The sequence below is a fragment of the Cydia splendana genome, chromosome Z (assembly GCF_910591565.1).
Source record: "Cydia splendana chromosome Z, ilCydSple1.2, whole genome shotgun sequence".
Classification (NCBI taxonomy): domain Eukaryota; kingdom Metazoa; phylum Arthropoda; class Insecta; order Lepidoptera; family Tortricidae; genus Cydia; species Cydia splendana.
Window position 1 is genome coordinate 44149429 of NC_085987.1, and position 27530 is coordinate 44176958.

At 41.0% G+C, this 27530-nt stretch overlaps 1 protein-coding gene across 1 annotated transcript in view; it reads right to left on the reverse strand.

The window, feature by feature from the left end:
* The window catches only part of LOC134804148 (anion exchange protein 3), a 136333-nt gene that overhangs the window by 27894 nt on the left and 80909 nt on the right, over positions 1–27530 (reverse strand). The window contains exons 2-9 of the mRNA XM_063777093.1: positions 26927–27071; positions 25663–25748; positions 21886–22025; positions 14398–14599; positions 11597–11692; positions 10593–10825; positions 9083–9233; positions 1213–1371 (exon numbers count right to left, since the gene is read on the reverse strand). Coding sequence (XP_063633163.1) covers positions 1213–1371; positions 9083–9233; positions 10593–10825; positions 11597–11692; positions 14398–14599; positions 21886–22025; positions 25663–25748; positions 26927–27071 — 1212 coding nt within the window. The remainder of the gene's footprint in view (positions 1–1212; positions 1372–9082; positions 9234–10592; positions 10826–11596; positions 11693–14397; positions 14600–21885; positions 22026–25662; positions 25749–26926; positions 27072–27530) is intronic.

A 27530-nucleotide genomic window follows, 5' to 3' on the forward strand; every position in this document is an offset into this window, starting at 1 on the left:
TACCTACATTTAAAAAGACTTTTACAGTACATATGGTCTTATTTTCGCGCACTAGTGCGTAAAATAGCACTTTTCGTGCGTAAGTATGTCAAAAGTTTAAAGGGCCATATGTACTGTAAAACTCGCAACTCGTGTCGATTTAAAACATTCCCTTCGGTCGTGTTTTAATTTATCGCCACTCGTTTCGAATTTCCTCTTTTCCGCATTTAAATAATAAATAAATAAATACTATAGGACATTATTACACAGATTGACTAAGTCCCACAGTAAGCTCAAGAAGGCTTGTGTTGTGGGTACTCAGACAACGATATATATATAATATACAAATACTTAAATACATAGAAAACACCCATGACTCAGGAACAAATATCTGTATCATCATACAAATAAATGCCCTTACTGGGATTCGAACCCAGGACCATCGGCTTCGCAGGCAGGGTCACTACCCACTAGGCCAGACCGGTCGGGCACTTGTATCGTAAATAACTATTGTTTAATATTGCATACAATTTTAATACAGGCCTCTACAAGTAGGAGACGAATATTTTAAGTAAAAGGAACCCAAATGTTTAACTCATGGAACTAGACAAAGTTACACTTTCAAATACTAGTTTCGTTTGTAACTGTCCATAAATACGTTATTGCCAATAATCGTTTTTTCAACTATAGGCCAATTCGAGTTTTAGTTATTAGATCTGTTTCCGATATGATACTGAGTCAGTGTCAAATGTGACGTTTTGGTTTAAAATGTGTCACTTTTGATACTGACAGATCAGTATCATATCGGAAACAGATCTAATAACTAAAACTCGAATTGGCCTGTTAGCCAACATGTTATTAACGAAAAATCCGCAAGTTAGTCACGCATAAAAATGCTTTCGAGTCCTGTTCGCCTGTCCTAGGGGAGGAAAATTTCACAAAAAAAAACAAAGGATGTAGGTATTATGTTATTTATGTTATTTGTGAACAGTGATACACACCAAAATGTGCTTATATTTTTAATTTACTGATACCTAATACACGTTTAATACTTCGTATTGCTCTATGTAAACAAGAGAAATAGGCACCAACTTCCAACATATTAGTTGGTATTTTAGTATGTACATAGAAATATGAGCACACTTAACAGTCTACTCCCGCTTGGTGCGGGGCCCCGTTCATATCAAATGGGTCCCGCGGCCAGCGGGAGTCATTCGAAGGTATATTTCGCACGGTTTTAGCGCCGAGTGGAAACAAGCTGTGGCGTCGTCCGGCGGGCGCCGGGGCAGGCGCCGCGGCACCCAGGGACCCTCGGTCGCCCAGGGACCCCCGGGCGCCCAGGGACCCGCGGGCGCCGAAAGATCCGCGCCCGCCCTCCTCCATCCAGATCGACTACAATACAAGAGACACTTCAGTGTCTTATGTAGCTCACATTCCGTCGTAAGTTGAATAATTTACAGGGTGTAACAAAAATACTGCTGATCCGTTTAAGAGCTTAACCCTTAAATGCATGATTTTTTTCTATTTGCCCGAAATGAATATATGTATCACATACTTGTTTGCTGAATCTAGGAAAAATAGCAAAAAAATATATCATCGATTTTCACTGCGAAATCACTGTTAGAAGTTGCATAGGCTAAATCATATTTTTGTACATAAATATATAACTATTAGTAAGGGGTATAGGAAAATGTTTAATACTGCCATCAGAAAGGTATACTATTTGTGACATTCCTATGATAAAGTTTGTAAATATAAAATAATTACAAAACCCGAAAAATCTGCCCAAAATCACATACTAAAAATCATCAACTTCCAGGATTTTCCAAGTTTTCCGACATTTCGTCTTTAAACAAATATAATTTTTATAAATTAATATACTGCGTAAATTTATGTAATAATTCAGAAAATTGATTAGTATTACTATTGAAGTAATATACAGGAACAAATAGAATTTGTTTAATTATGCATAAAATTTGATGTTTATGTTGTGATGTATAAATACATCACTATGCATTTAAGGGTTAAAATCACTTCCTTTAGTTTCAAGTACAATATTGTGCATATTAAAAGTTAGGACGTCATAAAACTGTCGCTTACCCCTGCCCTGGTAAATAATTTAATTAATTAATTACGTCCACGTGCATATGCGAGCGTTGTGTCGGCTCCGTCCACACTGTCACCGGACCAACCAACGCGGCAAGAGATTGAATAGATCGATCGTATTCAGTTGGAATCATCGTTTGTCACGAATATTGCTTCAACTCTCTAAAGGCCACGTATCTAATTATAATGAAATAAAGCACAGTCGATCCGTAATAGTTAATTACTAATTAAAAACAGGTGAAATATTTAAGGCGCGGCGGTGTATAGTATAATGCGTTATTTTGTAAACGACATTACAGACTTGTATAATACCTACGTTATAGTATGAACAACATTATTTGCGGTATTTGACGTCTGTCACTCACAACAGCAATACTACGTAAAATATCTTGCACATCGAAATCACAAAGGAAAACAACTGCACTGCGAACGTTTACGTTCTACGTCTTTTTTTTTTATTTTAGGGTTGGTCGGACACCACCGTTATGAATCGGTAGTCGTCTAAGTAAATCGATATGAATTTTTCATTTTTCTTTTAATAAAAATAAGGAAAAGGTGGATAATTAACTGTAAATATTAGGGATGTACCGACTAGTCGCCGACTAGTCGGGAAAGCCGACTATCCGGCCACATGTGTAGTCGGCGATTAGTCGGCGACTAGTCGGCAAAAATGGCCGATTAGTCGGCACTTTATTAGTCAAAGAAAAACAGAAAAAAAAGAAATCAGCAGTCAATATTTACCATATGTTTTATGTTTATTTTACTAAAATACCTATTCAGGGTGCAAACGAAAACTTTTGTTCATATAATTGACCGTTTGATCGTTATCGTATGTTGGTGGGCTGGTGTTTTCCTCTACAGGTCGATCTCAACTGATTCTCGTGTAATTTCATGTGCAAGTTCTATAGTTATATTTTTTTATTATTATTCAGTTTTTGTTTTTTTTTTAATGGTGGAGCCATGAGGAACTATTAATGTTATTGCATAATTTAGAGACTTAGTCAGGGCACGTTGCTCGTTAAGACGCTGACCACAGGGGATAGGTTCTTAACTGGCGACTACGTACGGGAAATAGACCCTTGGAAATACCTCCTACAAGCTGTACTGACGTTCTGCTCAGGATCGTAAAATAAAATAACTAAAGACAGAAATTGAACGAGGATTCTTGTGATAGGTCTTTGAACCTGTAGAGCCTTTTAGCCAAGCTAACTTATTATGATGAATAGCTCAACCAAAGGAGCAAAACTATTGTTTTTCATCTCAACTTATACGAAACTAATGATCTGGCCGACTAGCCGACTAGTCGGCCGACTAATCGGCCATCCGAGCGCCGATTAGTCGGCTAGTCGGCTAGTCGGCCAAATCAATAGTCGGTACATCACTAGTAAATATGGATATATTTATCGTCACTTAACAGACAACAAATTTGACACAGAAATAACATAAATAATCTTTAAAATAGATCCCCAGTTAGTTTCAATTTTGACAAAGGGTGTGAACTACTCGGTCGGTGTATTAAATGCATTTAGCTTGCGGGAAAATCATATAATTCTAGCTTTATTTAAATCTTAAATAAAAATTCATTATACGTCACAATTCGATACCACAGTCTACGTGCCATCCAATCGTAATCGCTTGCTGTGACAATCGATTTGCGTTAGCTACATCTCTATATACGTCAGTCATAATGTGTCAAATACCGCAAATAATGTTGTTTATACTATAGCGAAATATCTCCGTTTTGACTCGGGCATTTTGCTTTAGTATGTCCGGATGTTCTCCTCTACAGGTCGCAATTCTTAACCCATTCTTGGAAATTTTGTGACCAGATTCTATGATGAAATAGTTTTGATTTGCGTATTTAAAATTTTTTCGCCAATAGCGTCTATGGCGCTTAAGACCATTCTACTTACCACTTCGTCTGCTTCACCCCCTCAAAACCTAGCTAGTGACAGCAGCAGGATTTGACGAGGAAAATTTAAGTGTACTTATTTTCAGAGTAATTGAGATACATGGTAAAAATCCGCGCGACGGTCATTTCTTCCGTCACAAGTTTCGCGCGGTGCGTCATATCTTTTGTCTCCTTCTAATTTCCTGGCTTTACTCCCACTCTTAGGTAATCTTAACCGTAGCGTGAGCCGAGAATAAATCTAATTAGATAATATATTCAATGACGACAATGGTTTTACTCTTATCTAGATAGAACCTTCATAATTATGTCATAATCTTTATAGAAAGACTTTAATTAAGGCTCAGTATGTTTGTGGAGTTCCCTCACTATCGCTGAGCTAAACGTGAGCGAGATGGAAGTGGGGACAGGAACATTAATTATCTTAATTCGACAAAACCTCTGAACCAACCAAGTTGTGTATTATTGCATTTATTGCCAACTATAAAGCGACAGCAACTTGTGAGTAAAGCAGTCGATTTGCGCCCTAGGCGGTAAAGGGCTAAGTTACACACCGCCACCGGATGTGGCGTGTGTTCACTTCCTGTCTGCACTTGGCAGAGGGAATCTACGCGAATGTCAATTCGCTGAACTTTTTTTTCTTGTAAATCACAGATGCGACTAAAGTACCCGTACCATGAGTCGCTGACTGTGTCAAAACTGACATATACGCTAACGTCTACGTAATTTACTTTATATACATCTCGCTCTCACTAATATGCGAGTACGAGCGAGATGTATAGAAAGTAAGTTACGTTCTCAATATTTAGCGTCAATGCCAAATTGGTGGTAGTCACAATGGTAGTTTTAGTGCAGTGGGTTCAGCCAACAGAGTTTTTGAAAAATCGTAGCGTTTTTTAGATCATATAGAAAAAATAAGAATAGCAACCCTCAGGCCTCTCTAGTAACTGGGCCAAAAACATTCTGTGTTCGCGTCTTTCCTGTAGACATACACAAGAGTTAAGGGCTATAAAGGTTAATTTTCTTATTTAACCCTTATCCACGTGAAAAGGTCCTCCTTTTATTCAGAGAACTATGATAAAATCATTACTTACATGCCCACAAGCTGTTAACTATTGCCCACAGGAGAGAAAACTAGTGTGTTATCGCGAACAGCACGTTTTTCTCTCCTGTGGGCAATAGTTAACAGCTTGTGGGCATGTAAGTAATGATTTTATCATAGTTCTCTGAATAAAAGGAGGACCTTTTCACGTGGATAAGGGTTAATAAATAAGAAAATTAACCTTTATAGCCCTTAACTCTTGTGTATGTCTACAGGAAAGACGCGAACACAGAATGTTTTTGACCCAACTTCGTTGATTCGAAACCTGATTAAACAACTTTCGCTTGATAGGAAAATAATCACGAATTATGTTATGTACGTACCTCTACTTTTAAGGTTAGAAAAATTCTAATGTTAATAAAAAATCGGGGTATATATAATTATACATTTTACATACATGTAAAACTACAAAGAAATTTTAACGGAAAAATAGAACCAGGTAACAACAGGCGGTCTTATCGCTAAAAAGCGATCTCTTCCAGACAACCTTTTATAGTATTACGCCCTTATTAATTAAGTATCTATAGCTGCGGGCTCAGCATGGTTCCATTTTTATCGACTATCACTATGCGCGTCCCTTTCGCACTTACATACTTGTTAGAAGGTGACAGGCATGGTGACAAGGGATAAAAACGCGACCGTGCTAAGCCGCCTGGTTAAGCAAATCTTGTCAGTAAAAAAAGGCGCGAAATTCAAATTTTCTATGGGACGATATCCCTTCGCGGCTACATTTTTCAAATTTGCCACCTTTTTCTACTGACAAGATCTGCTTTACCAGCTATTAACTTACTTATGTTTTCAAAAAAAAATACGATCTTTATTTTCCTTGCATAGTTAATAATTCCGCACGCAATGGATGTTTAATACATACACGCTTAGGGTTTGCACGACGGATCCGAAATGTATGGGAATATCCGCGGATCCGGATCCAGATCCGGATAATTTCATACATTTCGGATCCGGATTGCAAACCCTATACACGCTGTATAAGTTTTTGCTGGATGTAAACACTCTCCCCCTTATTCATAAAACTTTACGGGCCTGATTTAGTTAAATTATGTTTTATCCCTTTCTTACAAATACATAAGTCAAAATGACAGATAAAGACAAACGATTATTAGCTAATTGTGGTTTGTAGCGCGTTTATGAATAAGCTTGAATAACAGTCATTAGATTGATAGGTAGGTATCCGTTTGATCTAGTTTGTCTTTGATAATCTTTTATTTTTTTCCCTAAAAAAAAATGCAATTTTCTCATAGGCACGGTTCTTGTACAGAACCATCCGCCCTAAAACAAGCTTCATCTTAGAGCATTTAATAACCGGAGTCGCCTTTAAGAGCTTACCCCTCTGCCGAAAACCTTGCACAATTGTGCAAACTTTTGTATGGACTGACGTTTATCTGGCATGGCTATTACGTTACGTACAAATCATGTACAAATAGCCATACATTTGAAGTGTCCCTCCCCCGCAGATATCGGCAGACTGTTTTGTACAGAAAATGACAGCAATGGCGTCTCCAGTATCTCCATAATATTTGTTTAATCTTACGTAAAACGAAAATAGAAACTGTTTATAGATTATGGAGATGTGCAGAAAATATAAATATAATTTTTTCAAGCTCTTACTCGTGCCAGAAAACTCCCTAAGTCTAAATTTGTTATAATTACAGACATATAGCAGTGAGTAGATCACCCGCATGCGTCTTATTCATGTGCCGAAAGTATGCTCTAAATTTACAGTACTCATTTTAGAGAATCGTGGTATATTAATTGGTTTAGATTAATATTGGTGGGTATATAATAGTAATTTAGTTTGTGATGTTTAAGTATCTTTAAGTTTTTATAACACACTTTGTAATATTATGTATATTTAATTAGTTGTTAAATTTTCGTATAACATAATTATTTTACACTAACTGCTGTGTAGAGTTTGCAATCCGGATCCGAAATGTATGAAATTATCCGGATCTGGATCCGGATCCGCGGATCTTCCCATACATTTCAGATCCGTCGAGCAAACCCTACTGCTGTGTAAGAGTATATTTATGACGTTATTCATAAACACTTGTTAAGTCTCACAAGCCATTGATAATCGTTTGTCCCTATCCCACATTTTAACATTTTTGTTTATGTAAGTTTTGTAATATTTAGAGGGTTTTATAATAGAACTTGATTATTTTATATTATACCTAGTGGATTTTTTGTGTGATTATAAATTCTCCGAATATCAATCAATATTAGAATCGATTAATAATAGGTATTTACTTATAAATTACAATTTCTCGACGAACTTAACATTAGAACGAGGTTCTCCACTGTTTGCTCCCAACGTGTACTTGGTTTCTTCGGCCATCTGAGCAGGACAGGGCCAGATAGCCTGGAAAAGCTCATTATTACTGGCCGCATGGCAAGGAAGCGTAGAGGTGGACTTATGGCCACGCGTTGGGCGGACAGTATAACGTCAGAGACAAACGCCACATTGCAGGCTAGCATGCACTGGGCCCAAAACAGAGCGGCTTGAAGAGCACTGGCGAAAAGTGTCCACATTCGTCACGTCCCTCAGCCATGAGGATACGACAAGGAAGGAAGAAGATAAATTACAATCTTTTGACACTTCTATATCTTTTGTCGGGTGACGCACAGTTTAAAGTTCTAACTGATTCACGAAACATTCCACATTAAAAACTTAAGAACGTACAATTTCTCAAAAATGAATGAGGATGAATGGCCCAAAATGAAAACTTCTTTTCATTCTTGTTGTCGCAAAAGCTTCTGAGAACTTTCCCAACCTTAGTTTGCATGCAGTGTTTACCTGCATTTTATTGTAGCTCTTAGTTATTAAAGATTTAATAATTTTATGCATGCGTCATTGTCAGTGTAACAGTTACTGGTAAACCAATAATAATAAATAAATAAAACTTTTTGCAACTTACACATTTTGACATGCGAGTTCTACTCAGATATATGTCAGTAGTGACATTATATTTCCACGATTATGCAACCCAACCTTGACTTCCGCGGTCGCGTGCCAAGTCGCCCGATAAGCGTGACTTGGCAGTTGGCAGGGCGTTCGTTCCCTCATCTGAGTAAACCAGTCAAATTTGGCCTCAAGACCTTTAACGTCGGTTCGAAATCGGAGCTCAAACCTATGCTGGTTTGCTCCGGTAACTATGCGAATACTGAGCGTCTTCCGATCATTACGTTATCGCCTGCGTTCACACGCTGAAAAATCGCAATTACGTACATCGTTGGGTACTTTTTTTACCTACCGTAGAACGAATTATGATTTTGAGGAGCATTAACTAACCTATCAGTGTAATATTATTTATCATTTGATTTAGTTTTGTACTTATCGGTGATAATTTATTTATAAGCAATCAATTAAATTTAGTTTTTTAAACTAGTGGAACAATATAATTTATTGACATGTCAAGAGATTTGCTACAACCTGTAGAGTGTTATTCAACTTATCAACACCTAATAACCTCTCTTTTACAAGCTTTTATTTAGTTTCACCTGTCCCGTTGTCTGTAATCAAATCTTGCAAGTTCAATTTGACCCACTTCCCGGTTTCGCGAAGGAATGACAGGCGCGAAGGACCAGGTCGGTAGAGCAGAAGGAGCGAAACTTTTTCTTTCTAACTGTACGTGTACAAATACGTGAGTAATTACCCTATGACGGTCTTTCCAACAAAAATTTTAGGTATATTCCGGTCATGTCACAATAGGGGGTACTTACAAATTTTCACAGATAATTTGTTACATATAAATATGACATTGATGCATCCAGGTCGTTCGTTTACAGAGGGTCTGCCGCGAAATCCGAAAATCGACATTTAGTTATCTGCCACTATATCGCTCAAATATGCAAGAGAAGCAGAATAGATAACGAAATTTAGATTTTCGTGGTAGGCCCTCTGTTTGCGCTAGCGGCGCCCCGTACGCAGAGTTTTCGTAATATTACCTATTAGAATAAACTAATCTTACCTGCAAGCTCGTGTAAGAAGTATGCTTCCGTCCGATGGAGAACCGGAAGCGGTCGTCGTGGACATGGCGATGGCGGAGCAACAGACTCCTCATCACCACAGGCTTGTCATCCTCCTCTATAAGCCCGTCGTCCACCATGCGCTCCACCACCCTGTACACAAAACTCATTCAACATTGTTCCAAGACTTATTCCTAAGGGCCAGCCCCCACTAGCTTCTTTTGAGCGTCGGCGTCTATGGAAAATGGCGTCGCTGCGCGGTTCCGCCAACGTTGCGTCGAGCAGCAGCTATAGAGTTGACTAGCGCCTATTTGAGGGCTTGGATTCGTATCCCTTCTGACTATATATTCCCTGCTGCTATAATGGTGAAAAGAAAGACTGCACTTAATATACCTATTTATTAATTAAAGATTTGTGGGAGCACTACACAAATTGTATATGAACGATGCCATCTTCAATGCAAGAGAGAGTTGCCACAGATAACACAAAATAGGATACAACTAGTTATATTATTACCAACCTAACAACGCCGATGCTCGGGAGACGCTAGTGTGGGGTGGCCCTAAAGAGGATAAGAGGCTTGTGAGATTGGCGTTGCTCAGCAGATAATCAATGCAATCACGAAGTTCCGTTCTCACTATACTGCTCTCTCATCAAGCTAAGGACTAAAGTAAGGGGTTGGAGTGAGGTGTGCTTTTCCACTTAGTACAGTCAACTGTAAGAATATGGGTGTAGACAACTTAGTCAAAAATATGACCCATAGTTCTTAATTCACTGACATAAGAGTTATGTGACATATTTTTGAGATGATTTGTACACCCATATTTGTACAGTTGACTGTGCTTGAGTTGCGTGCAATAAGTATCTACCTATCTACATATTTCAAATTGAGTATAATAGTCTAGAACAGGGGTCGTCAAACCGCGACCCGTGAGGCGTTTGCGGCTCTTTAGGGGTACGATTGTAGCTGTTCAAACGACTAAAAAAAAACCGGCCAAGTGCGAGTCGGACTCGCGTACGAGGGGTTCCGTACCATTACGCAGAAAACGGCAAAAAAAATCACGTTTGCTGTGTGGGAGCCCCACTTTAATATTTATTTTATTTTGTTTTTAGTATTTGTTGTTATAGCGGCAACAGAAAAATACAGTTATAGCGGTGACAGACAGACGGACGGACAGACGGACAGCGGAGTCTTAGTAATAGGGTCCCGTTTTTACCCTTTGGGTACGGAACCTTAATTACGTCTTCTGCTGTATTAAAATACTGAAATACCATTTGCGGCTCTTTGAAATTCCTAAAACTGGCGATTTCTACTGCGGTTGGCTCTTCTACTCAAAAGTTTGCCGACCCCTGGTCTAGAACTCTAGATGTCTCACGTGCACGAATTGCTACCGTACAATTATTTGATCCAACGTTCACGCGATTAAGCAAAGCATACTTGATCTAAAAAAATGTTTTCCAAGCGTGATAAATCGTGGCGCGACTAAAAAACATGAATTAAAATTCACATGCCTGTAAGCAACACCAGGCAGATCGCGCTCCTCCAAGTCCAGCAGCACCACGCCCGTCTCCAGGCACCTCCGAAGGTTGAGGAGCGAGTGGAAGGACAGGGAAGCCACGTGGGGCTGTCCCCAGCGGCCCGCACTTTCCTCCACATCTTCCTCGTATTTGATCCATCTGGCTGTTTCCTTCCACTCGGCGTCGCCGTCGCCGTTGGCTAGCAGTTCATCGAGTTGAACGAATACCTATGGAAGGTAGGTTTACTTGGTATGTTATTTCAGGTGTATATGTATCTGTAAAAAGCGCTGGTGGCCTAGCGGTAAGAGCGTGCGAATTGCAATCCGGAGGTCGCGGGTTCAAACCCCGGCTCGTACCAATGAGTTTTTCGGAACTTATGTACGAAATATCATTTGATATTTACCAGTCGCTTTTCGGTGAAGGAAACCATCGTGAGGAAACCGGACTAATCCCAATAAGGCCTAGTTTCCCCTCTGGGTTGGAAGGTCAGATGGCAGTCGCTTTCTTAAAAGCTAGTGCCTACGTCAATTCTTGGGATTAGTTGTCAAGCGGCTGCTCCCATGAGCCGTGGTAAAATGCCGGGATAACGCGAGGAAGAAGAAGATGTATCTGTACCTAAACACCTCTTTAAGTACAAAGGCAATTAAAATAATAATTTTAGATAACTCGCGGTCACCACACATATAAGCTTCCGTACTATTTTGGAGCACGATCACTTAGGTACTCGCTAATTTTAGTTGCGTGGAAGTTTAAAAAATTATGACATGGTCTTTTATTTCTGTTTTTCTGTGTGTGGTTGGCGTACTGTGACGCCGCTAACTTTTAGTTTTAAGTCAGGTCCCCATTGAAAACTAGCGCCACGAATTGCCGCGGCATTATGCTGAGTGGGGATTCTATTTTAGCATTATTTTATATGTACTTACTATGTTGTGGCGCTAAATAATTGTGATTCCTTTATATCTTACATTCTCTTTGATATCTACAAATATGGTACTTACGGAATGCGGACTATGGTCATACAGTTTCTTCTCGTTAATCAGGGAGTTAAGGCGATCGCCTTCTTCCCGCCGTCCCACGTGCACCGTGGATGTATCCTGGAAAAAATGAGGTTAGCTCTTCAATTGGTTACTTTGTTTTCGTTACATAGAAAGTGATACGCTAACATTTTATGGATTGTTATAAAATATTTGTACCATTAGAACCCTGTCATGTATGTAAGACGGTAGTCGTAAGTACATACATGCGAACATTCTCAAAAATATAGTAGCTAATTATAGTATATGTACCTAGTATATAGTAGTTAAAGTAGTCCAGCAGAATGCTTTGCGTTTGCCCGAACCAGAAGATGATCGCATCCTACGGCTCGGCCACGACATCGAGCGACTTGCGACGGCGGGAGCGATAACCATAGATTGGAGCGTGACACAGCGATCGGACCTTTCGCTACAACCTATGGTTATCGCTCCCGCCGTCGCATGTCGCTCGATGTCGTGGCCGAGCCGTCAGTCGATCGATTCCTGCAACTTTTGCTCCGCAATCATTTACAACATGAACCTCCACGAAATGTTGTCTCTAGACGCAAAATGAAAAACAGAAGGAGACCTAGCAAGTTTTACTCCAACGAGAAGTAAAATTCTGGAGTATTCTTACCTATGGCTAGGATCGAAACTCTGGTGGTAAAATCTCTTTTTACCATTCCTCGTACCTTCTTGAAGAGTATCTGCCTTAGTAATAGGCATCTAGAGATCACCGATTATTCTCGTCTTATACGTAGTTTGAAAGGTACTTTAATCTCATCGGCTGTTGATACCCGGTTTTGTACCTCACTGTACCTTCGTCCGGTGTATCTAGGTGCCGACCAGGCCCTTATGGTCGTGCGTCCGGTGACGGCGAGCTATCCTAACCCAGCTCCTCGGCTGTTGACACCCGGCTTTGTCTGTACCATAGCCTGGTGTATCAGGTGACGACGCAGGCCCTTCGGGTTGTCAGTCCGGTGGCTAGCGGGCTGCCCCCCGCTCTTCGGCAGTCGAGACCCGCTCCGTAGACCCCCTCTCCCTTACCTTAGTCTGGTGTATGAGGTGACGACGCAGGCCCTTCGTGTCGTCCGACTCATCCGTCCGGTGACAGCGAGCTATCCTAACTCAGCTCCTCGGCTGTTGTACATTTCTGTCCCATACCTTAGCCTGGTGTATCAGATGACGACGCAGGCCCTTCGTGTCGTCCGACTCATCCGTCCGGTGACGGCGAGCTATCCTAACCCAGCTCCTCGGCTGTTGTACATTTCTGTCCCATACCTTAGCCTGGTGTATCAGATGACGACGCAGGCCCTTCGTGTCGTCCGACTCATCCGTCCGGTGACGGCGAGCTATCCTAACTCGGCTCCTCAGCTGTGGTACATTTCTGTCCCATACCTTAGCCTGGTGTCTCAGATGACGACGCAGGCCCTTGGGGTCGTCCGTCCGGTGACGGCGAGCTATCCTAACCCAGCTCCTCGGCACTTGTACATTTCATCATAAATCATAAATCATAAATCATCTCATTTATTCGTGATAAACTATAACATACACAAGTAAAGAAATAACAAAGAAAGTTGAACATAAAAATAAATAAATAGTTTACCACGAAATGGTCCCGCCTCAGCATAAATGCTAACCCAAAAGTCCCAGTCCCATTTCTGTCCCATACCTTTAGTCTGGTGTATGAGGTGACGACGCAGGCCCTTAGTGTCGTCCGGCTCATCCGTCCGGTGACGGCGAGCTATCCTAACCCAGTTCCTCGGCTGTTGTACATTTCTGTCCCATACCTTAGCCTGGTGTATCAGATGACGACGCAGGCCCTTGGGGTCGTCCGTCCGGTGACGGCGAGCTATCCTAACCCAGCTCCTCGGCACTTGTACATTTCTGTCCCATACCTTTAGTCTGGTGTATGAGGTGACGACGCAGGCCCTTCGTGTAGTACGACTCATCCGTCCGGTGACGGCGAGCTATCCTAACCCAGCTCCTCGACTGTTGTACATTTCTGTCCCATACCTTAGCCTGGTGTCTCAGATGACGACGCAGGCCCTTGGGGTCGTCCGTCCGGTGACGGCGAGCTATCCTAACCCAGCTCCTCGGCACTTGTACATTTCTGTCCCATACCTTTAGTCTGGTGTATGAGGTGACGACGCAGGCCCTTCGTGTCGTCCGACTCATCCGTCCGGTGACGGCGAGCTATCCTAACCCAGCTCCTCGGCTGTTGTACATTTCTGTCCCATACCTTAGCCTGGTGTATCAGATGACGACGCAGGCCCTTGGGGTCGTCCGTCCGGTGAAGGCGAGCTATCCTAACCCAGCTCCTCGGCTGTTGTACATTTCTGCCCCATACCTTAGCCTGGTGTATCGGATGACGACGAAGGCCCTTGGGGTCATCCGTCCGGTGGCTGGCAAGCTATCCTAAACCAGCTCCTCGGCTGTTGTACATTTCTGTCCCATACCTAAGCCTGGTGTATCAGATGACGACGCAGGCCCTTAGGGTCATCCGTCCGGTGGCTGGCAAGCTATCCTAAACCAGCTCCTCGGCTGTTGTACATTTCTGTCCGATACCATAGCCTGGTGTATCAGATGACGACGCAGGCCCTTCGGGTCGTCCGTACGGTGGCTGGCAAGCTATCCTAAACCAGCTCCTCGGCTGTTGTACATTTCTGTCCCATACCTTAGCCTGGTGTATCAGATGACGACGCAGGCCCTTCGGGTCGTCCGTCCGGTGGCTGGCGAGCTATCCTAACCCAGCTCCTCGGCTGTTGTACATTTCTGTCCCATACCTTAGCCTGGTGTATCAGATGACGACGCAGGCCCTTCGGGTCGTCCGTCCGGTGGCTGGCGAGGTCATCAGCATCCGCCTCGCGCAGCTCCTCGGCCGTGGAGACACGCTCCGTCGGCGCGGGGCGGTCCGTTCTCTCTGTACCGCCCCGCGCGCCTTCTTGGAGGGAATACTTGCGGCCTTGGTGGCGGTGGTGTAGGCGGCTGTGGGCAAAGTTGACGTCTTCATTTACACTTTACAATTATGTTACACGGTTAGCACACTGATGCGAATCTGTACGCCACTCCGATGTGTGAGCGAGACAGCGTTATGTACCTATATAGACAATTAGACATGTCCCCCTTGCACACCGGAGAGGCTGCATCTTATGAGAAAACACCTTAAAAATAAATGTTTATCGTGAGTCATACAGACTTTTATGTTAAAATATATCGATAAAAAACAAGTCGCGTCGAAATTTACTTCACATTAATTGTGCTTTCTAAAACATCAGTTTACCCATACTAATAATTAAATTATAATAACTTGTTAAAGGTGCGCATTAATTTTATAGCGATATAATACTTTAATACCTATTTACATTTGGTTTGTATGTCATTAACGGATAGCAAATAATCAATATCAAATTTTAGCAAATAATCAATTTCTAATAAATAATCAACCGCCAAGCTAAAGTGGGACTGGGCAGGGCACGTCTGCCGAATGCACCCGGAGCGCTGGACCAAACTAGCTAGAGACTGGGTCCCACAGGACGGATCTCGGGCGGAGGAAGACCAAAACGGAGATGGCGGGACGACCTTGACACATTTTGTAAAAAGTGGCAGGAGTGTGCATCGGATAGGACCAAATGGCGGGAAAGAGGGGAGGCATTTGCCCAGCAGTGGGACACTCCCTTAGGCTAATAAAAAAAAACAATTTCTATATGCAGCTCTAAATTGGTATCGTGTGCTGGTTGGCTCTGTCTGCGCCCGTGATGCCCTGACAGTGACCGCGCCGCGTGTAGGGTTGCTACGCACAGAGCACACAAAATTTACTATAACAGGATACCTCTATACTATCTATTCTCTTTGGTAATATGGTCCCGTTTTTACCCATTGGGTACGGAACCCTAAAAAGGATAACATGAAAGATATTATATTCTAAATGGTACAAAAAAAATATTTGTATAGATAGGTACTTATTTAATATTAAGCCCAGCCGTCCTGTACGGCTACCACCAGTTTTGACATTGACATAACGCTCACGTTTAAGTAACTTACTTTCTATGCATCTCGCTCGTACTCGCATATGCGAGCAATAGTGGAAGCGAGATGTACAGAAAGTAAATTACGTAGACGTGAGCGTTATGTCAATGTTAAAACTGATGGTAGAGGCTCTGGAGTTTTATTCAAAAACTCGTCTAAATCTTCCGTAAGTATTTTATATGCTATGTTTAAAATATCATATCTTTCATGAATTATCTAGAATTGTTGTAAGTAACAAAATAAGTAGGTACAGTCAGCAGCAGAAGTTGCTAAGCGGGCCAGGTGGTCAAAATGATCTTCACGCGACTTTATTGTTAAGAGACTAAGAGCGTGTCAAGGTAATTTTGAACACCTCGGCCGCTTAGCAACTTCTGCTGCTGACTGTACCTATGTATGTATTACAGTAGAAGAGTTAAACCAATCTTGTAATAACGTCGATCTGCCAATGTTTACTTTCATCTGAATTATTACTACTACTAATCCGGTCTACCGCAAATTGGAGCCCGGATTGCAAATGTTAGTGGACGCGAGTAAGAAAATTTAGTCTAAGTCAGTGTTCAACCCTAGCAGCTGAGAGTTGGCGGTCGGTCGCGCTAATCGTTATCTAGTGTGCCGAAACTTTACGATATTATGTGTGTTTATTAGGTACCTATTATTATAATTTTGCTACACAATATAGTATGTAAACTAACGAAAAACATTTACTCAAACCCGTTAATGTGTAGGTCACACTGAGCAACTTTTACTATGGCACCGACCCCCAAATCGCGAAAAAAAATTTGGTTGTTTCATTGAAATTTTCTATGGGAGAGTCAATTTTATTTCGCCATTTCGGGGTTGGTGCCATAGTAAAAGTTGCTCAGTGTGACCCATTAATTAACGGGCTTGAGTAAATGTTTTTCGTTAATTTACATACTGTAGGTATTAACATATTAAAGTACCAGTAGCTGTTGCACAATATTAGTCAGTTATTCCTTAAAGCATTAACTCCGTCATTTGTTTTATTATATTGTCTATGATACTCATTTTGTTCTCATTAAATCTTACTAATAAGCCAGCTTATTTAGTTTAGCTCTCCAAAAGCTTATCAATGCCTTACACTTACATGTTTGACATGTTTTTTCTTTGTACATGGCGATCGTTATTGGGCGACACAATTGATTTTATTATTTTAAATTCAGATTCAGATTCAGATTCAGAGCGTTTAATACGGTAAAAACATACATGTCAAAAACATAAAAATAAAATCACATACACACCTAAAACTAATTAAACCTACAACTGTACATATACACAAGTCAATTACACGATAATAATAATGACCAAATAAATTAAAAATTAATTAATACCCATAAAATTCATTAATACTATAAAAGGCCTTATCAATCAAGTAATTTTTTAGTTTATAGACAAACAACTCGTAAGAAGTTGCCTCTTTGATTTCCGGGCTCAAGCTATTATATATTTTTACACCTACTACCCTCAATGAGTTGGATGATTTCGCTAATCGCGCAAATTCCGCTTTAATATATCTTCCCGTACTTCTCTGTTCTGGGCGACGCATTTTAAAGTCGCCCTTGTGCTTCCACATATATTTCGCAACTTCCAGAATGAATAAACTAGGGACCGTCAGAATCTTAAGTTTTTGGAAGTATTCCTTCGTTGGAGTAAACGGCGGAACCCCAGCCAATATCCTAACGGCCCTCTTCTGCAACACAAAAACCCTATCTCTATCAGCCGCCAGGCCCCATAAGTCAATTCCATACTGAATAATAGAGTTTACGTAAGCATAATATGCCATGCGGACGTTTTCACTAGAAAGGGCAGAAGAAAGACGTGACAGCGCGAAAGATGCCTGAGCCAACCGACCTGTAAGTAAGTCTATGTGCTTATCCCATTTTAATCCACAATCAAATTGAAAACCTAAAAACCTTGTATCTTGCACCTGGGGCAATTGATAATGTTCTTGACAATAATTATTATGAGAAGATAAACATAATTTTGACGAATGTATCAAATCTTTAGTGTCATTTTCATCTTGAAATAAAGAAATCTAAATCTACCTACAGTATTTAGTGGTCATTGAGTAAAGGTATTACCTTGTACCTACATGTAAGTATACCGGGTGTGGCCTGTAATATGAGCAAAAAATTAAACTCTAGGCTGTACTTATCATATTGACCAACATTTGTTCAGCTACTTTTAAAAATAACGTGTGGTTTGATTTTTAATACACTTTAAAGTTTATTCTAAGACGCAATGTATTGCCAACTCGGAGTAATTAACAATGGACCCGCCATTAACAGGCGTCCCCCCTGTCGAAAATAGGCGGCCAATGGTCAACCACATGTCAACCATATGTATGGACTGACGTTTATCTGACATGACGTACCTATACATTTGATGTGCCCCTCCCCCGCAAAAAACGACAGACTATTTTGTACCGAAAATTTTAGACATGGCGTCGCCGTTGGTTATGTCCTCTAAGATTGCGAATTTTGTTATGTTTAAGGCGTGACAAGCAACGTCAATCATAATGATATGGCGTGGCGATGGCGTCCATTGAAGATAATATTTATTTTGTATGAAAAATAGGGAGTCTAAATACTTCATAATTTTTAAAAGTTGTTGAACAAAAGTGTCACGGTTTGAGGAGTACAATCTATGTTTTAATTCTTTGCTCGTGTTACAGGCCACACCCGGTATAGTATTTAAAATAAACGAATAAAAACAAAAATATCATGGGTGTTACACGCTGCTATAACACGCTAAATATATCGACCGACCGACTCTTTATCTACGTATACGGTCCACTACTCGTAGTTACTTAATTACTTTTTTGTTTGTTCTAGTAACTAATTAGAGCAGTGGTGGGCAAACTTTTTTCATGGGGGGCCAGAATTGTAGCCAATTTTTTTTTGATTTGTGATAATCGTGAGCCAATGCCATATAGCCCATATACTAATTATTTCATAGGACCGGCGGCGGGCCGGATAAAATCCATTCGCGGGCCGCAGATGGCCCGCGGGCCGTACTTTGCCCACCACTGAATTAGAGTAACGTATAAATAATCTGATGATATTAACGGGTCCGATGTATTTTAATCCCAACTTCACATGGCTTCCCACGGGTAGCTCAACAAATTTACACAAAACCTTAACAAATTAATATACTTAAAGAATAACTCTATTGATAGGTGAAAACCGCATAAAAATTTGTTCAATTTTTTTTGAGGTTATCGCGAACATACAGACTTGACCGTTAAAGATTATTAAATGAGCCATGAGCTGAGCATAGCCGGTAATATCGCAACTTTATACATAGTAGGTACTTACATTGTGCAACGTGGGGGGTAAGTGAAATTTTGGAGATGGGGGTTTTTGTAATGGGTAATTAAAGACCCGAGTTTGCAATATTCTTAACCCCGGATAACTCCGGACACACAATGTTTTTCATCACACTTGCGAAGAAAAAAATAAATTTTAAGCGAAATAATTCTTAAATACGGTGACAATACATAACATAACATTCATCCGCCATATTGTCATTCTTTGACAGGTTAGACATCAAAGGCAGTGAAGGCACAAACCCTATCCGGCATTAAGCCACGATTGAAAATTGTGTAAAAATATTATAAACGACTATTAAATTACCTACTCTAATTAAATATTTTTAAACATTAAACAATATTAAATTATAAACGTCAGTATTTTAATACTAAAACTAATTTTTTACTCAGCATAAAAAAAATTTCACAAGTCATAATTCACGCGGGTACAATATAGGCCTTTGTCCTTCAGTACACCTGCATGAAATAAGATCTATTTCGAGCAAGTGTGATCAAAAAAATTACCGGCTCAATAATAATTGTGAAAGAAATGCAATAGCTCACCGTTCACTCGGAGCATCCGAAGCCCGCGAATACGTGACAGGCATTGCACTTGTAGCTTCAACAACAGGTAGTAAACTTGTTTGGGGGGATTTATTACTATTCACGGATTTCCCATCGTAACCAATACAGATAGGTATTTAAAACATCACATCCCTATGACCAAATTTGTTACACTGTAAGCCACCAAGTTTGATATTATTTTTATACACCGTCACGTAGAATAAATACTGTAAACGTATAATACTTTACATTAATAGGTTCATTCGTCTTTCGCGGACATCTTTTTATAAAGGTGGCTTTAGATTTAGTAAGGAGAAAGAAATAAACATTACATATTACACCACAAAATCAAGTGAATCCGGTTATATTAACAAAGTAAAATGTCATTAAAATTTACAACTGATTAGACGAAAATATGTACATAAAAGGGAAGGTATTGAAACGCCCTAATACTTTCACGCAGTTCACTGACAATTTGCAAACACAAAGTCTACTAATAGGCTATTTTATTGGAAGTTGTACACTATAGTTTATTTATTTTATGTTATTTCTATTCAGAATCACGATCTTATAGGACACAAAAAGTGTTAAAATATTTTTATATCCATTCCCTTACCTTTATACATAGATTTTGTATGTTCGTACGTATCGATACTCGTATGGAAATTTTGTAACACTTTTTTTCTCCTATAAAGATTGAAAGAGCTCGTAATTCTGAGTAGAAATAACATAATCCCTAGTTTGAGAAAAGCGTGTTTAACTTTTAATAAAATACCCAACTAAGTATAGCCGTTAGCACAGAGCAAAGAAAGCTTCGTGCATTGTCGAAAACGTCGCGATAGACTGGCTCTGCTGAAGCGAGAATTGGCACCATACAAAAGGGACGGTTGGCGTGCGACCAGATCACACTCACTTGTCAATTATTAGCAAGTGTCAATACGATACTCATATAGTCGGTCAAACAACTTTGTCAATAAAGGCTAAATTCAATTATTCTACATTTGCAATAAGTAAATAGGTCTTTAAGCGGAACATTAAGTGCGTGACTCCGACTTCCACGTGTCCAAATTATTTTTTCCGATTCTAAAGTCTTTAAATAGAGTACGACGTTTGTCATGTTTAACCCTGAAATTAGTCTTACGTATTTTTGTGCAAAAAAATCTTGGCTAACGTCGAGAATAATTTTGCTTCGCGGAATTCGACACTGCCTTCTGACCGATGGTGACATTGATGGTAAAAAAATAAGTCGTATTCAACATTTCATTTTTTTTATGTGTTAAATAATAATATTGGCTACGACGTAGCTCTACGAGTGTAGCTTAAAAGTGAATGAGAATAGACTCCTCTAGTGCGAGCTGCGTAGCTCCAGCCACGGCGTAATCCGTAATTCCGTAGTAAGCAAATATCTGATGTATGTAAAGCAGAGTTTGCCTGTTGCGCGTTGACGTAATACATAGATTATGCACAGTATACATAGTTAACTCTTATTATCAAATAGTTAACACTATCACCGCGCGTGATACTGGGTGAGTCAACTATTTCTTGTTCTGATTCTGCCCCACCAGCCAGGCGACAATAGTAGCATAGATTGTTAGAATATTTTATTTTATATTTTATACTATCGCCCATTGTGGAAAGGGCTTACATACCACAAAAACCCATGTTTGGTTAATTTAAATGCCATAAATTCAGGATATAAAGAATGACCTAGGCGACCGTGGCAAAAAATGACAAGAAACAGTTGATTTATCTATCAACATTACGTTTGTAATGTTATTATCGCGCTGTGTTACTATAGTAGGTACTACCACATTAAGTACTCACGGGGTCCGCTGCTCGCGCCGCAAGTCGCTGTCGTCGTTCGTCGTCGTTCCGGGGTCGGGGGTCGCCGGGGCCGGGCTGTCTCGCTCCAGTACTGTACTCACGCGGTCCGCTGCTCGCGCCGCAAGTCGCTGTCGTCGTTCGTCGTCGTTCAGCGGGCTCAGCACGGTTCCATTTTTATCGACTATCACTATGCGCGTCCCTTTCGCACTTACATACTTGTTAGAACGTGACAGGCATGGCGACAAGGGATAAAAACGCAACCGTGCTACGCCGCCTGGGGTCGGTGGTGGCCGGGGCCGGGCTGTCTCGCTCCAGTACTGTACTCACACGGTCCGCTGCTCGCGCCGCAAGTCGCTGTCGTCGTTCGTCGTCGTTCCGGGGTCGGGGGTCGCCGGGGCCGGGCTGTCTCGCTCCAGTACTGTACTCACGCGGTCCGCTGCTCGCGCCGCAAGTCGCTGTCGTCGTTCGTCGTCGTTCCGGGGTCGGGGGTGGCCGGGGCCGGGCTGTCTCACTCCAGTACTGTACTCACGCGGTCCGCTGCTCGCGCCGCAAGTCGCTGTCGTCGTTCGTCGTCGTTCCGGGGTCGGGGGTGGCCGGGGCCGGGCCGTCGAACTGCACGTGCCGGTCTCCCTCCTCGCGCGGGCTGATCGATGACGACGGCGAAGTGGTCTGAAACAATAAGTATTTCACTAAAAAGTTTTTTTTAACAAGCTTTTATTAGGTTGACCTGTATGTAGGTAACTATGTAATGGAATCTAAGGTAACTAATAACCATCTTCCAACGATCGTAGCGTCATGAAAATTGGCAGCTGTATGTATTTCTGATGACAAAACAATAATATAGTACCTACTGTCGAACTGATCTGATGATAGAGACAGGATTAACAAGCTTTTATTAGGTCGACCTGTATGTAACTATGTAATGGAATCTAAGGTAACTAATTTAACCATCTTCCAAGGATCGTAGCGTCATGAAAATTGGCAGCTGTATGTAGTTCTGATGACAATACAATAATATGGTACTGTCGAACTGATCTGATGATGGAGACAGGATTAACAAGCTTTTATTAGGTTGACCTTTATGTAACTATGTAATGGAATCTAAGGTAACTAATTTAACCATCTTCCAAGGATCATAGCGTCATGAAAATTGGCAACTGTATGTAGTTCTGATGACAATACAATAATATGGTACTGTCGAACTGATCTGATGATGGAGACAGGATTAACAAGCTTTTATTAGGTCGACCTGTATGTAACTATGTAATGGAATCTAAGGTAACTAATTTAACCATCTTCCAAGGATCGTAGCGTCATGAAAATTGGCAGCTGTATGTAGATCTTATGACAATACAATAATATGGTACTGTCGAACTGATCTGATGATGGAGACAGGAGGTGGTCATAGGAACTCTGTGATGAAACAACGCAACCTAATTGTGTTAGGGGTTTTTAGAATTGTCTCGATGAGTATTAGTTGTCTGTTGTAAGAAAAATACAGTCAGCGATAAAAGCTTGTACCAAAAATGAAATTTTTGCCAAAAACTTATTTATTAATAATAGCTGTACGGGATTATTATTGTCTCGTTGGCTAATTAAGAAGTAAAACCTTCGACACAAAAACATTTTTAATCCTTAATTGGGAACTACATAGAACTCAATGTCAGTAAGGTGCAGGGCGGCAATTTAGACTGCGGGGTAATTTAAACTATTTAATCGAAATATCTATCTGTTTTACATTATTAACTAAAGTCACACACAACGCATCTTTTTCGCTATCTGGACATATATGGCACTCTAGTTAATAATGTAAAACATTGAAGATATTTTGATGAGTTTAAATTACCCTGCAGTCTATATTCGTATCGGTCGTAAACTTGAACACAACGTGGACGCTACTTAAATAAGCGGTCACGCTCCCATACCAAATTTAAACTCCATATTGTATAAAATATCTATTGATCGCCAGGGTAGTTGAGGTGAATGATTACACACACAGCTACACAAAATACTAATCGCAAAAAACGAATTGAATGAATGAGTGAATGTGACTTAAGCGCACGATATTAAGCTAAAACAAGTAACCGTCAAATAGTACATTGTGCAACATGGGGCGTAAGTTAAATATTGCAAACGAGAGTAAGTTAAATCGCGACGGCCTGCCGGAGCGATTTATAGACTCGAGTTTGCAATATTATTACGCCCCGAGTTACACACAATGTTTTTCATCACACTTGCGATACAAAAATTAAGTATAAAGACAAAAAACTGTTAATTATGGCACTAGAAACTTCATAACTCCCTAGGGAGAACGCTTTTTCTATAACTCCCGCTAAATCTGCGTGCAATTCCACATTTACTGAGCGAGTGTGATGAAATAGTTATTTGTTTTACAAGGGGGCAAAGTTGTTGTTGAACCGCTCGTGCTAATATTGATACCCGAGTAAGCGAAAGATTCCAAAATTGAATCACGAGCGGAGCGAGTGGTTCGAGAAGTGGAATCTTGAGCGTTGCGAAGGTTTCAAGGCACGAGGGTTAAACAAATTTTGCCCTCGAGTTAAACACAAAATTTATCACTACACCAACGCAAGGAAAATACCAACTGTAAAACATCAAACAAAATGAAATCAAATCAAATCCAAATGAATGTTATTAAATAGTTATCATCCAAAATCATCATTTAAAAGTCCATTCTATCAGCCAACATGAGCAAACAATTCAAAATTCAAATTACTTTGCCTCACATGTGGATAAAATACAACTTTCTTATCAGTTTTTGAAGTGCAAAGTAAGCCTTTCCGAGCTGATGTGGTGAAAATTTTTTATTTAATACACACTTTTATTGCGACTGTACTTTCTCTCCTTTGCGTGTCTATCAAGTACTTCCCGACCTTTCAAATGAGCCTAAACTCAATGTTTTTATGTTTTTCCATCGAAGAGTTCCTTTGGTTACCTTCCGACTGCATCATCAGATCAGCTCCATGTTAGCATATTATTGCATTGTCATCGGAAATATGGAAGTATGCGAAATTTCAGCTCAATCAGACACCCGGAAGTAGATCAAATTTAAGTTACAAGATTGGAAGCACCATAGGTACAAAGAGATATACATACATACATATACCTACGCAGCGAAGCTAAATAAAAGTGTGCAAAAAGGCTTTGAAGAAACGTTTTGGTCCACCTTGAAGTTGGCGGTTCAACTTGCTAGATATCAATACGAAAAAATAATTCTAATTTCAAAAACTCCACGTAATTACATGATTACGTAGCTATGTGTGCGTGACTTCAACTCAAATGCCCGTACCTATAACTGTCTAAAAAAATACATATGTAAACAGACGAAAGGTAAACCAGCGTAATATTCGATAAATATTACGCTGGTTTAACCTTAACATTGAATATTGATTATTACATTTAGTCCCGCGACGTCGCTCGCCTGCACGAGTCAACCAGATGCATGCAACCTTCGGTAATGTCCTTGGTTTGTTACATTTTTAGTACCTTTGTAATTACTGATTCAATAAACTACACAGCAGGTACTATTCGTATTGATGTTGTATTTTAATGTTGTGGGTCGTTTTCTATATTACATGCACGTTCGTATGTATGTAGGTATACTTATGTGTTGAATTCAAAAGTTACTTTTTGGCCTCTGAAGTTAGAAAGGGGGTCGAAGATGCCCTGATAGGCGTAGAACAAGCAAATTTAAATAGTAAGAAAAACCCGACAATTTAAGAAAATAATAATTGAGAACTTAAAAGTTAAAATCGCTACAGATCCTTCATGGTCATTCAAGATTCAAAATGAAAACTGATCAAGAAACCTAAATATCACTACACCTTATAAAACAAGATCCCCCGCCGCGTCTGTCTGTGTGTATGTATGTTCGCGATAAACTCAAAAACTACTGAACGGATTTTTATACGGTTTTCACCTATCAATAGAGTGATTCTTGAAGCCGAAGCCGCCAGGTCGCTAGTGATTTCTAAATGTCTAAAATTATACTCGACTCCAGCATAGAGAAAAAAATACATAGATTGCTCACTCCATAAATCAGTTTTGGTACCAAAAAGACTATTATTTTCACCGACCGAAGTCTTATATTGTTGAGCATTAGACTTTCCGGTCGGTGCTACATCTATTGTCACTTGACAGTACTATTTAATTACTACTTAAAGTACTGATAATTCCGCTACTCGATGCTAGAATGATATGAAAATAATAGTCTTTTTGGTACCAAAACTGATGTATGGAGTGAGCACTCTTGTCTTACTATATTTCTCTATGACTCGAGTGAACTAACCTGGCTCGGTGACATCGTTGAGGTCCGGGACGGCTCCGCGGGCGACGTCTCCGAGCTGCTCCAGCCCAGGCCTTCTCGGGTCGATTCTGGAACAACGATTCTAGTCAGATACTCTCTTCATAAGGTATAGGGAGCGTGCGACAACTGTAGGGGGCACGGGAACCTCCTTTTTTATTGCTCTCTCCTTCTTCTTGCTTGACAACTAATCCCAAGAATTGAGGTAGACACTAGTTTTTACGAAAAAGCGACTGCCATCTGACCTTCCAACCCAGAGGGGAAACTAGGCCTTATTGGGATTAGTCTGGATCCCTCATGATGTTTTTCCTTCACCGAAAAGCAACTGGTAAATACTTATCAAATGATATTTCGTACATTAGTTCCGAATAACAAGGTACAAGCCGGGGTTTGAAGTTGAACCCATGACCTCCGGATTGAAAAACGCACGCTCTTACCGCTAGGCCACCAGCGCTTCTCTCCTTTTATATTGTCCTATTTTATTGAATTTTTGCGCCTAATACCTTCAATAGCAGATGGTGTAGCACATGTCACGTAGGATGGGGACGTCGACGATCACCACCGGGTGCCAAGATCGATCTCCCAGCAAGATGTCACGACCATTTTTGAAGAACTGGCGCTTTAAATATTCGATGTATTTCTCACCCACCGTACTAGGAAGGAACCGAGGCACCAGTTGTCGTCGCCGTAGGTCCGCCGGGCAGGTGTCCCAGCTACACACTGTACCCGGGGAACCGGGGCTACCCATGCAACGTCCAGCGTCCCGCCACACGTATACCCTACACTCACCGTAATCGGGGGGTACCGGGGCCGCGCTGTGGCGGTACCGCATCGCGTTCTGCGTCTCCCTCCTCACACGTCCAGGTGTACCCTACACTCACGGTAATCGGGGGGAACCGGGGCCACGCTGTCGCGGTACCGCATCGCGTTCTGCGTCTCCCTCCTCACACGTCCAGGTGTACCCTACACTCACGGTAATCGGGGAGAATCGGGGCCGCGTTGTCGCGGTACCGCATCGCGTTCTGCGTCTCCCTCCTCACACGTCCAGGTGTACCCTACACTCACGGTAATCGGGGAGAATCGGGGCCGCGTTGTCGCGGTACCGCATCGCGTTCTGCGTCTCCCTCCTCACACGTCCAGGTGTACCCTACACTCACGGTAATCGGGGGGAACCGGGGCCAAGCTGTCGCGGTACCGCGTCACGTTCTGCGTCTCCCTCCCCACACGTCCAGGTGTACCCTATACTCACCGTAATCGGGGGGAACCGGGGCCGCGCTGTCGCGGCGCGGCTCCGTCGACGCGCGGTACCGCGTCGAGTCCAGCGGCTCCGCTCTCGTCTCCCCCCACACCACTCGGTCCATCTCCTCGTCTAAGTGAATCTCCTCCCCCTCCGCCTGCACACAAAAAATTAGTTTTTAAATAAATAATCAATATTATAGGACATTATTACACAAATTGAATAACACAAGTTTAAAGTCAAAACTTTCATTTTTGATACAAGCTTTTATCGCTCATCGAGACGATTTAAAAGAACATATTAAACACAATTAGATTGCGTTGTCTTATCACATGGACACTGTGGCCTGCTCCTGAGTCCATCATCAGATCAGCTGTACTGTACGATAATATTGCATTGTCACCCAACTTACACATGTATGTGAAGTTTCAACTCAATTGAGTAATACGGTATAATATATGGTATACGCGTTTATGTCTAAATAATATTATTCATTCCTCTAAATTATTAAATTTTATTTTATTTATAAAATAAAATAAATTATAAATTTAAATTCTGGCAAATTCTGGTGTGTATTATATATGTACATTGTACAGTAGGTAACTTACATAGGTAG